Below are 12,462 nucleotides of genomic sequence, written 5' to 3'. Positions count from 1 at the left end.
CCTGGTGCCAGCCGGGTTCCCCAGGGATTCATGCACAATCAGGAATGAAAGTTCCTCTCTCCCCCCAGGAAAGGTCACTTTGCCTAATTTCCTCCTTTCATGGTGGAGCCATTGCCTTGACACAGTTATTTTTGCTGCCTCCTGGCTTGATCATTTTTCAGTTACAGTTTGTCCCTGCAGAGGGTTAATGAGGGTCTCTTTCTCATCATAGATCCACATTTATGAAACCCTAATTAGGCGTTTCCTTTAGCTGCCTTCATAGATTACTTGGTGCAAGAAGTCTGCAGGAGTAAGCCTAGTCTGACTGATAGCCTCTGTTTGGATGCTGAGTTAGGAGCTCACTGGGGAAGCTCCCAATCTTTACTACGTCTAGGTCAGCTCAGGCTGCTCCCCACTCCCAGAAGGCCCTACCTTCTGACCTTGGAAAATATAAGTCTTGCCATCTTTTGTGACCCATATTAAAATAAGATAAAACGTATTCCCCTTCCAAATTGCCAGGATTTTCTATTTTTTTAAATACTCAATGTGGTAAAGGTACAATGCATGAGCAGTCTCACACTGTGTGGCAGGAGCATAAATAAGCACAAACTATTACAGGAAAACATTGGATGATGTATGTCAAGAGCCTTCAAAAATACCTCCAACGTTTGATCCAGTAATTCCATTCCAGGAATCTCTTCCAAGGATATAATCAGAAAAGCAGACAAATATTTATGCAAAAAGAAATTCATTGTGGTATAATTTATAATTGCTGGTACACAATGAATACCTGAGAATAAGGGAATAATGAAGTATAAAATATAGTATAGTATAATGTAGTGTATCCACATTATACAGCCATCTAAAATGAAGATAGTAGAGTCATTTTAATGCTGATGTTAAGTGAGATAAGCAAACTTTCAAGTTGTATGTGCAGTGTGTTCCAAATAGACCTTTCCCAACTGTTGTTTCATGGGATGCTTATAGGAATGCTATAAATAGAAAAGTTCCGTTTTCCGAAAAGGTTGAAAAATTGTTACAGGTGTATACGTTGAGGCTGCTGGGAACCTTGGATAGGCTAATGACATGGGAAATGAAAAAACAAAAACAAAAACCAAGGCTTGGTGTTCAGCATCACTGTTTTTAGGTGGGACATCACAAGGGCTGCTGTTCATGGAGCACATTTCAGAAAAGCTGGGGGATGTGGGGATGCCTAGGAGAAGACTGCAACGTTGACAGGGGTTGCTACTCCTGTTAAGCTACGGACTTATTTTGCTTCCTCCTTGGAATTTTTTTGTATTGTCCTACAAAAATGCTGTAAGTGTTGTGAAAGAAAGCGGGCCAGAAGACCAGCCTCCATCCAGCTTCGGCAGATGCGGAGTGCTGTAGAGTCAGCCAGTGCGTGGATTCAACATGGCAGCCAGGCCCGAGAGGGAGGCCACTGGAAGAGTGGTGATGGCGGCCTGAGCAGGGGAGACCCCCAGTGCTGCCTGATTGGCTCTCGTGTTTTGCCTATATTTCAAAGGGCATGAGGTGTGGACAGGGTCACGGCACTGCCATCTGTCCACTCTCCACCCCGGAACTGGTCAGAGGTTTCCTGATGCCTCAGAGACCATCCCCAGGATGTTCTAACTGGCCATCCGTGATTGCAAACCCCAAGTCCAGCGTGCATTGGGTCTCCTTGGATTAGATGCTTCCTCATTCAGAACTCTCTTTAGTTCCCCACTCTTTCATCACCCCTAGACTGTGTCTTCAGATCTTCCTTTGTGCCACACCTACACCCCTAGGTCAGCCTCACCTGCGTCAGAGACCCACACCAAGATCCCTGCACCCAGCCCAGTGTCTGGTCTCAGGCATCAAGCAGGAGGTGGGTGTAAATAGAATTAGGACCTCTAGTGAGATGTATCAGGTACTGAGCTGTACACTCAGTGAAGTGTAACAGGATTTTGGAGACATCTGCCTGGACCCCTCCTGCTTACCTTCCAAGGGCCCCTAAAATATTCATCAGGCTTTATCAGGTTAATGGATTTCAAAAGGAGCAATTTTCTGAGACATGAGACAGAACCGTATAAAAAGAACATTAAGGGGAAAAAATCTTATTCCAGAATGAAAGGGAAAAGATCATTTAGCATCCCTTTTCGTGTTATCTATTCATGAGAAACGGCACATTTAATCCAGAGTGGGGTGTAGGGAGGATTTTGATGTCCTCACTTGGGGTCACCTTCATGCAGAACTCATCTGTCTCCGCTGCCACAGACGGCAGGGGCAATGGAGGCAAGAGGACGCAGATGAGAGACCCTTCCGAGGTGGACTCCACAGGGTACAGAGGGATTTGAGGGAGAGGGAGTGGGGAGGAGAGAGAGCCTAATGCGACTTCCAAGACACTTGCTTAGGGGATCGGAGGGAGGGGGCTCCCGTCCCCAGCCTTGTCACCTTTTATGCTTCCTATCTCTTTTCCCAAGACGTGCCATATTAGTTTCTATTTTGTATCATGTTGTGGGAGTTGAGTATCTTGAGGTCAGGAATTGTGACTTTATCCTGGCCCCCAATGTCTCTACCCACCCATTAAGGTTAGGTTTTCATTCCCAGGCCTAAGGCCAGAAATCATAGGTGCAAAAGTTGTGAGGGGACATGAGTGCAAGAGTGCTGTGCACTGAGTCCAGCCAGGAGGACTCACTTGTTCTTCTCTAGCTCCCCAGGGACTCTAAGGAAGGATAACACTGAGTCCTCTCGGGAAGACTGTCTGTCTCAGAATTTATTTTGCTTGGGTTGAAGGGAGGGTGAGACTACAATAACTCCTCAGACAAGCCTTAATCTAGAGACAAAGCAATTGGGGGGGGGGGTTCCTATTTTTCTGAAACTCATTCTTCTTCCTCTTCCCATGGTCATTGCTTTCTCCTTGATCCTTTCTAACTCCACATTTTTTCCTCTCCTAGTTTCTTCTTTCTCTTTCCCTTCCTCTGCCCCTTCTCTATCTTCTTCTTCATTTCTACTTCCAATCTAGCATCTTTCTTTTTATAGCTCCATCCATCCCGGAGCTTAGAAAAACAATTTCAATTTTACTCTTTCTCTATTGAAGAACTAAGGAAAATTTCATACAGAGCAAATTTAAGCGGACACCTCCACCTGTCCACCAAGAACTTGCCAGCCTAGAGAGCTGGTAATTATGTGACCAAGATAATCTGCCCATAGCCAAATATTTGCCTGATGATTAGCTTCTCAGGTGTTCCTCTACTCCATGGTTTGCCCCATCACGTTCGATTTGAGTTTCTATAACCTCAGTGCATATCAACCATTATGTTCATTGAGTTCTTTGCAATAAACATTGTTGATCTAAAGGTCTCTTCTCCCTCTTTCATAATTAGAATAACAGTCTGTTTGATGTTTCACTGCATATTCAATTTTAAGTGTTGCTTCTCTTTCTTTCCACTAGATTTGTGACAAAGAATGGCATTACTATGTCATCAATGTGGAGTTTCCTGTGGTTACCTTATACATGGATGGAGCAACATATGAACCATACCTGGTGACCAACGATTGGCCCATTCATCCATCTCACATAGCCATGCAACTTACGGTCGGCGCTTGTTGGCAAGGTAACCCTAAGTCCAGACCTTCTTCCTGGCCCATCTGTGTACAGTCCATGAAAGGTACTGACAGAGAAAAGGGCAAAGCAAGTGGTATGAGAATCAGTCAGGAAAATTTTCTATCCCTTACTAATAAAACAGGACTTATAAAAATAGGGATGAATCCAGGCACTAAGCTTGTATAATAATAAAGCACTTGGCTTGAGACCATATTTTGATTTTAGGTCAACATGAGCAATTTTAGGTTGCCTCTGAGTTGCTAATGCCTTTTATTGTTCTGGAACCTTATCCGGTTTCAAACTGGGGCTGTGTAGGAAGAAGGCTGAATGTGTAATCTTCTAACAAAATTGCCAGTTGGCTCTGATGATTGCTACACAGGTCAGGAGCCAAGGATCTCTCTTTATTCCCAATCAAACTGTCCAAGACCCCAACCCTCTATTCCGGGAACCCACAAATATGTGGGACAGAGGGGGTGGGTGGATTGTCCATAGGTTCAAGGCCATGAGAGGCCACTCTCACGTTCTGCTAAGCTCTGAGCCCCTTCCCTGCTCCCCAGGGATGGAGGCTCCTTGTTGCCTTCTCGCTTGAAGGTCTCTGCTCCCTCTTCATTTCCTCTGTTGCTGCCTCTCCTCCAGTCCCTGCACCCAGGCTAATCTCTTTGGAAGCAGGAAAACCAGCACTTTGAGCATGCAGGTAGCCTTTCTATTCCCCACTCAGATTTGTTGGCATCTTTGTTTTTGCTCCCTTAGCAGCTGGGGTGTTTTGAAGTACCAATGGGAGAGCAGAGGGGAAGTAAAATGCTCCCCAAATAAGCAGATTAGCACTTTGAGATGACTCGAACTCGTGTTGATGGATTCTTTGAAACTTACTAAGATCTGTGACCTTGACCATTCGCCATGGGGGCTTAGGGGAAATGTGGGTTATGGTATAAGAGTAAGCCTTCAGAGGGCTGGCTCCCTCTACGGGAGACATAGGCCCCTCTGCATTGGGACTAAGAGTGAGTTCTGGGCAGCCCCATGCAAGAGAAGATGACAAGAAGGACAAATGGTGCAGCCCTGGGAGCACTAGAGACACAAAATCCGGGAAGGAAACAAAGCAGGAATGAGGCAACAGAAGAGAGTATATTTTTTTTAATTGGAGTATAGTTGATTTACAATGTTGGGTTAGTTTCAGGTGTACAGCAAAGTGATTCAGAGATATATATGTATATATATATATACATATGTATATATATATTCTTTTTCAGATTCTTTTCCCTTATAGGTTATTACAAACTACTGAGTATAGTTTCCTGTGCTATACAGTAGGTCCTTGTTGTTTATCTATTTTACATATAGTAGTGTGTATATGTTAATCCCAACCTCCTAATTTATCCCTCTCCCCACTTTCCCCTTTGGTAACCATAAGTCTGTTTTCTATGTCTGTGAGTATATTTCTGTTTTGTATATAAGTTCATTTGTATCTTTTCTTTTTAGATTCCACGTATAAATGAATCATATGATATTTGTCTTTCTGTCTGGCTTACTTCACTTAGTGTGATAATCTCTAGGTCCATCCATGTTGCTGCAAATGGCATTATTTCATTCTTTTTTATGCCTGAGTGAGAGAGTGTGTTTTTGAGCAGAAGTCACCTACTTGAAGTCTGACGTACATCACATGATAGTAGAAAGCCTCTCAAACATTTCAGTAGAACGTGATAGGAGCTTCCTCAGTATTGCAGAATTCCCCAGGATAACAGGAAAGGAAGACTGTGTCATCTGGCAAGAGTCCATGAAACTAATTAGTATAGCAAGGCACTGATTCAGAGGTTGCACAGGAATCATTAGTCACTGAACACAGCTGTGCTAGAGCGATGGCCCTCTTGTGTGGCTCACTGCCCCAGCTGGACACCACCAGTCAGCCCATGGATATTTTGGAACATAGCTTGGATGCTGCCCATAAGATAAGGGGGCCCCAGTCATGTCCTCACTATGAACCTTACCACTACTCTTCCCTAGAGGCCCTCAGGGACCACATCTGGATCCCTGTCACCCCAGCCTGCAATGGAAACCTGCCCCCAACTCTAACAAGGCCAGATGAAACCACTTTTTCCCAGTTACATGCCAACTGGGTAGACCAGCCCCACCAAAATAAAGTGATTTTATAAAGAATTAAGATGATCTCTTTGGATCAGTTAGAATAGGCTAAGTTGTGCTGCAGTGACAATCAAGCCCCAGTTCTCAGTTACTTAAAATAATTCTCACTTCATATTCACTGCAGAAAAATGGGGGTTCCTCTCTGCTTTTCCCAAGCAGACAGAGCAGCCACACTGCTGCACGCTGAGAAAGAAGAAAAAGAAAGCATGATGGATGGTGCACAAGCCCTTAAAGCTTCTGCCTACAAGTGACACCAATCATTTTTACTCACACTTTATTGGCCAAAGCAAGTCATATGGCCACACCTAGCTCCAACAAAGCCTGGAAGTGAAATCTACAATATGTCTGGAAGAAAAACTGGAAATATTGTATGAACGACACTGATGAACACTATGGTCTGTCCACTTAGTCAGCGATATTCGTTTGACTGCCCTTCCCACATTAAAAATACAACCACCCTTCTCTAAATGAGACAACCTCTAAGTCCCACCTGTTACTGGCTCCAAGCTCAATGTACAGGTTCTCTGAGTGATTCCTGATGATCTTTTCATTGGGTTGAGATGCATAGGAGGCTCTATATCTGGCCCAGATGTGGCTCCACTCGATCTGGAGACCTATACACTAACAAGAAGAAGTATTTGCTACCACCACAGCCATCACCCCCTCCATATGCGCACACGCACACAAACACGCGTGCACACACACACACACTATACAAGAGTGGAATGAAGCAGAATAACCAAAAAACATTTCCACTAAGTAAGAGGAATAGTTAGAGAAACACAGCAGTCTTTGGTCCACAGCAATTCTGAAATCCCTCTGGGCAGATGCTGTAAGGGCCCCTGCCCTAGGGTGGGACATGTTCTTTGTGATCCTCGACTCCATTGTCTGGGAGTTGATTCCTTCCTCCATATCCACCTAGGCCACATCTGAAGATGACATTGTCACTCCATAAATAGAAGCTCTAATATTATACCTGATGACAATTTATTTAAAAGCTATACCACAAAAATGCTTTTCAAACCAAAGTATACGTTCATTTTAAAAGAATGTGTGAGAGGGACTCCCCTGGTGGTGTAGTGGTTAAGAATCCACCTGCCAAAACAAGGGACATGGGTTCAAGCCCTAGTCCAGGAAGATCACACATGCCACGGAGCAACTAAGCCTGTGCACCACAACTACTGAGCCTGGGCTCCAGAGCCCGTGTGCCACAACTACTGAAGCCCACATGCCTAGAGCCTGTGCTCTACAACAAGAGAAGCCACTGCAATGAGAAGCCCACACATCACAACAAAGAGTAGCCCTCGCTCACTGCAACTAGAGAAAGCCCGCACGCAGCAATGAAGACCCAATGCAGCCAAAATAAATAAATAAAGATTTTTTTAAATGCTTTAAAAGAATGTGGGAGAAAGAACGGTTACTAGGGTGTTTGAGTATTTCTGTCCTCTTCCCAGATAGATGCTAGGACCACTCTTCCTTGGAGTAAAGTGTGGCCATGTGACTTGCTTTGGCCAATTAAATGTGAGTGGAAGTGCCTTATGTCATTTCCTGGAGGAAACTTTAAAAGCCACTGTTGCAAGGAGGCCCTTTATGTACATGGATGTTTACAGTCCTGTGAGAAAGCACTAGCAAGTCCCCACTTGTGGATAAAGAAACTGAGGGTCTGAGAGGTGAGGTAGCTTACCCAAGGTCACCCCGTCAGATTTGCCCAACCTCAACTCTTCAAAGCCTGTTCTCCTTCCACTGTGGCTTGCTGCCACTGTTGCTGATTGGTCATCTTGTTGATGTGATTATGTGTCTGGGAAAATGCAGGAACTGATGTGTATTGATACAAATGCTATAAACCCTTTACCTTCTGAGATATCTGACAACTCTGGAATCAAAACGCCACAGAAACTCTGTATTCTCTTTGCTAATCTCTTGCTGTATACTCCTTCAACTGACCCTCTACAGAACAAGAAAAAAGAGTTTAGGCTTAGGAGTCATAAAAAAATTTGAGTTTGAGTCAAATTCCAGCCCTGCCACTTACTTGCTGTGTGGACCCAGCAGAATCCCTAACTTCCTTGACCTCCTACTTTCTCATCTATTTTTTTTTTTTTTTTATCTAGAGTAATACCTACTCCTTATTACAAGGATTAGGTGATGGGTCCATGGAGTGTGCTTGGCATGTTTCAGTTGAATGAATGTGTAAATTTGAAAACATCTGCTGGTCGCCTCCTCCACCTCCTTCTCTGCTCCTTGCACCTAAACCCAATATGGCAGATTGTCTGCAAGACCTTGGTACACTCTGGCCTCTGTGATTCCATCTTCCCCGTGGCTCCCTGCATGCACTGACCTTCTCCCCTTCCCCAGGACTAATGCTCACACACAGACCCTGCCCTCCCAGGTCCATCCAGGTCCAGGTGAGAAAAAAGGTCACTGAGGCTGGAGAAGAGTCAGTCAGAAGACAAGTGCTGGAAGATGGGGCTGATGGTATAGGAGAGAACCTGATCATCCAGGCTTCTGGGCATGGAGAAGATCTGAGTATCTTCTCTGAAGGGAATGATAATCTATTGGTGAATTTTCAGCATAGGAGAAAAATCCTTTAAAATCTTTAAAATTGGGCTTTATTGGATGAGAAAGAGTTCGCTAGGAAGATAAAGACGGCAACACCATATAGCATGGCAGAGAAGCTTGACGTCAGCATGCCCAGGGTGCCCTATCACTGGAACGTGCATGGACCGGAATGAGCTGAGAGGAGGCTGAGATAAGGAGTTGAGGCCAGACCATAGGACGCCATCTTGCCTTGTTAGGAGCTTGGTTTCTCATGAATATTTACATGCTCCCTGGAGCCATGTTTTTGTCTTGGAAGGAGACATCAAAAGGTCTTTCAATAGGACATGGCACTGTGAAATTGATGGCCTATAATGCAGCCTTTATCTCTGCATGTTTCTAAACCTTCCAAAGTCCACTTATATACACGCTATAAGCCCGCTGTGTGAACGAACCCCTTTGGGTCTGTAATCGTGGGGAGTTTTTCAAGTACTTTTGAGGTTGGCAAGGGAACTGGTTCCCATTTGTGAAATTTCCAGTCGGGGTTTAACAATGAGGATAGAAAATAATGTGCTAGCAGCTGCTTGCTCCCGGGAACTGGCTCCAGCACTGAGGTTGGGCGGTGTCCTGCAGCCCCAATTAGCCTACTGTGCCCTGTTCGTGAATTGGAAAGCCAAAGTAATTGGTGGAACTTTATTTTCATTGGTATTTTTTCCAGTAATTAGAAAAAAAACATTGAGACTTCATTTACCCTTAAGAAATGTTGCCAGTACGGCCTAGAGCAGGCAGCCTATTTTAATTCTTGAGAAGGGCTTTTGAAGTCAGGATGGACCTCGCCTTGCAAAAAAGTCCTCCTTCCTCTGTGTGGCCGCTGCATGCCACCTGACCATCACCTCTGTGCTCCTTGTCAGTGTTCTGGGGGTGGAATCAGACCCTCTCTCCTGGCCGAGATCAGTCTGTACTGACTGAGAAATGGCTGCCTTTGGACAAATACCAGGTCCCTGTCTCTCTCTGGGTCACGCCATTGGAGAAGATTGTTTAAAAGACGAATTAATTTGTCCTTTTCCTTAGAGTCCCTACTCATCCATTTTTAACAGCAAAAATTCAAGTTCTACCCATGTATGGTAAAAAACTGTATAATCACATCTGCTTTGTTCCTGGACCTCTACACTGGGCCCAACCAACCAGGGCCTGTAACTCAGCTGTCGTGAGGGTGAATCGGGAAGGCTGCTGATGTGCCAGACCACGGCCTTAGGGAGTCCCCGGGGTTTCAGAGAGATGCCTCAGCAGGTGACACCCCAGGGCACCTCTCCCCCAACACGACAACCAGAGCAGCTCTGTTTTATCCATTTTGTATGATATCAGGGCAAGAGTTCTGTTAATGAAATGGCTGAACATGTTTGAAGAAACATAGTTCTAGACATGCACCCCAGTAAGTACCACCCTGCCCTCTGCCTGAGCCTCATCTACTCTTGGGGGAGCTCATCACAGACTTCTCTGATTGTGGCTCTGTCCCCAGAGACCACCTCATCCCTGCCTCTGCTGGGGCCTCTCCTCCAGTGCTCTGGACCTTGACCTTCCTAGAGTGTCTAGCTTTGCCTGTTCCTGACAGTGGCAACCCTCTGGTCTTGGATGAGGAGGGCTTTCTACCCTAGCTCCTGGTCTGGCTGAGTCCTACCCCCTACTTAACAAATAAAGCAGTGGGAGATAAAGAAGGCGATGGTTCTAAAAATTAGAACCTGTTAAGGGACAGATACAGAACTCGCATTGTGGCTTTGGGGAGGAGCCAAGGCAAAGAATAGGAATGGCCAAAAAAGGAATAAAAAGGCAGAAATAACCCTGAGGGTTGCAGTAATCAATAGCATCTGTTCCTCAGACAAAGAGGAATTAGAGCCACATGTGGACCTGAGATCTGCTGTACATTTTCAGGTCTTTTTTTTTTTTTTTTTTTTTTTTTGCCAGACACTAAAAGTAGCGCAGAGACTTGGAATACATGCCGTCACTTAATAAGCTTGGTCTAATTTAATGCAAATTATCTTAATAAAGTCTGTGTTGAAATTATTCTGCATCCCTGGGGGTCTCTGCTGCTGGGAGAAAGAGGCACGTGCTAGCACAGTCTGCTTTACATGCAAGTGGCATTTCCCGAGGGGTTCATGAAGCTTGGTCCCACAGGTTCCTCAAGGAGGCCAAGGTCCAGTTTGGGAAACTGCATAAACCATCCCCACAGCACCACATTGAACAGTCACAATGCACATTTGCTTATTCAAAGCTCTCAAAATCCCACCAAGAAACCAATCAGTTTGACATTACTTAACCTATGTTTCTCAATCGTATTCCACTATGGAACTCACTCTTTGTGGAATAGTGTTCTTGGAGCACTGTTTGGGAAACATCTCATTGGAGTTATTAATGCAGATCTCCACCCGCTACTAGGGCATGAGTTTGCAGACAGTAAGGACTATCTGCTCTCACAGATTCTCCTCCCCTTCTCTTTCCTCCTACTTCATGTCCTGGAGAAGGTCAATAATTAATGTTTATTGAATTATACCCCATTTTTGAGTTTGTTTTGGCAAAGGCATATGGTTCATGGTCTGACACACAGGGATGACTAACAGGGTGTCTCTTTGCATTGTCTGTATTAAAAAACCAAGAAAAGATGATTCTAGGACCTGGAGTTCATTTGACATGAGGGTATATTGGTTTAAAGACAACACAGATGAAATCAGCTTTAAAATTCAGGCATTCATGTGTGGAAACACAGTATAACTGAGTTACATTTTTAACGTTGAATCTTATTCTGAAAGTTATATTAATTAGAAAATTTGACAAGGGTCTTAGAGTAAAAACAGTGTCATTTTAACTTCTCTGAGAGGCACACCAGAGTGGGGAGAAAAAAACAAGAGAAGGCCACTGAAGAAAGAGACAGAAAACTCATGTGACATCATCTCATTTCAGAGTCCCTTGGTTCTTCCTGTCACCAGAACTAGTGGCCAATTTTGAGTTCCTGCACTGTGCTCAGCTCTGGCTTGTCTTCTGTTTAACAACCCTATGGTGTGGGTGTGCTTATCATCCCCATTTTGCAGATGAGGAAACTAAGACTCAGAGAACATAAGGACCTTGGGAAAGGTCACCTAGAGCCTGGATTTGCACCCAGGTCTGTGCCACCCAGAGCCCTCACCCTTAATTATGCTGCTACACCACCTCTGCTTCTAGGGACATGTAAAGTCAGATGGTGTTTCACAGCCAAGTAAGGAAGACCAGAGGATTCTGGAATCTGGGGTCAAACCATTTACCCAAACTCCCTGGGCATTTTTCCCACAGATCAGACAAAATCAAGCTGAGGCTAAAGATAACCACTGGCCCATCGGGCATTATGGTTTAATGGGAGGGTTGAGTTTGGAATCAGAAGAGAATTCCAGACCCTTACTACTGCTGCTTATCTGCTCTGAGTCTTTGAGGACTGTGTCTTGCCTCTGTGGTCCTGGAGAGTGGAGGGGCCATCCTGGGTGATACATGAGGGCCCTTCTAACTCCATCAACTTAGGTCCCCAACCCCAGAGTAATGACTTTTGTGGTCATCCCATAAGTCGTATGTTTCACTCACTTAGAACATGCCATGTAAATGTTTGCTGGAAAGGCTGGAGGGAAGGAGACATAAAAACCAAAGGATCAAGAAAGCCTGCTGAGAATGTGTCATGGCCAGTCCTGATGGCAGAGTGTCCCTGTCCACAAGTCCCTGCAAATACAGTTCAACCCCCGGGGTTGCGCGGACAGTTTTAAAAGCCACAGCTTATGGGGGTCTATTACACACTTCACTTAGTCTTTGCGTTCCGTGTGTGTCTCCATCACTGAAATGAGGAAATGAGAGAAAGCAAGATTTCAGATGGTCTCACCATTTGCATTGCTCAAAATTGATATGCAACCATCCATGAAATTGTGTTCATTGAGGAGTGTCCCCATCAACAAACCATGCACAGAGCAGCCTCCAACTCAAGCAAGAGGGAACGTGGCCCCCACTACTTTCCATGGGTTTCTCAGACTAAATAGCTGTGGGAATAACAGCAGGGAAAGAAAAAAAAAGACCAGCAGCATCCACATACACTTTGCAAGGGGAAGAGACTTAGTACGTTCACACGACACAGATCTTTTACTCAGAGGAAGGTGAACATGACTGATTCTAAAGCTACGTAGAGACTTAGTACTTTCACACGACACAGATCTTTTACTCAG

The 12,462-nt window shown here is 44.8% G+C and overlaps 1 protein-coding gene across 1 annotated transcript in view; it reads left to right on the top strand.

The window, feature by feature from the left end:
- The window catches only part of CLSTN2 (calsyntenin 2), a 660,240-nt gene that overhangs the window by 617,864 nt on the left and 29,914 nt on the right, over positions 1-12,462 (top strand). Inside the window, exon 9 of the mRNA XM_061194598.1 lies at positions 3,413-3,575. Within this exon, the coding sequence (XP_061050581.1) occupies positions 3,413-3,575 (163 nt within the window). The remainder of the gene's footprint in view (positions 1-3,412; positions 3,576-12,462) is intronic.

This window comes from Eubalaena glacialis, chromosome 6 (assembly GCF_028564815.1).
Source record: "Eubalaena glacialis isolate mEubGla1 chromosome 6, mEubGla1.1.hap2.+ XY, whole genome shotgun sequence".
NCBI lineage: Eukaryota > Metazoa > Chordata > Mammalia > Artiodactyla > Balaenidae > Eubalaena > Eubalaena glacialis.
The sequence above is the reverse complement of the archived record's forward strand: the minus strand, read 5'-3'. Positions and strand labels throughout refer to the sequence as shown.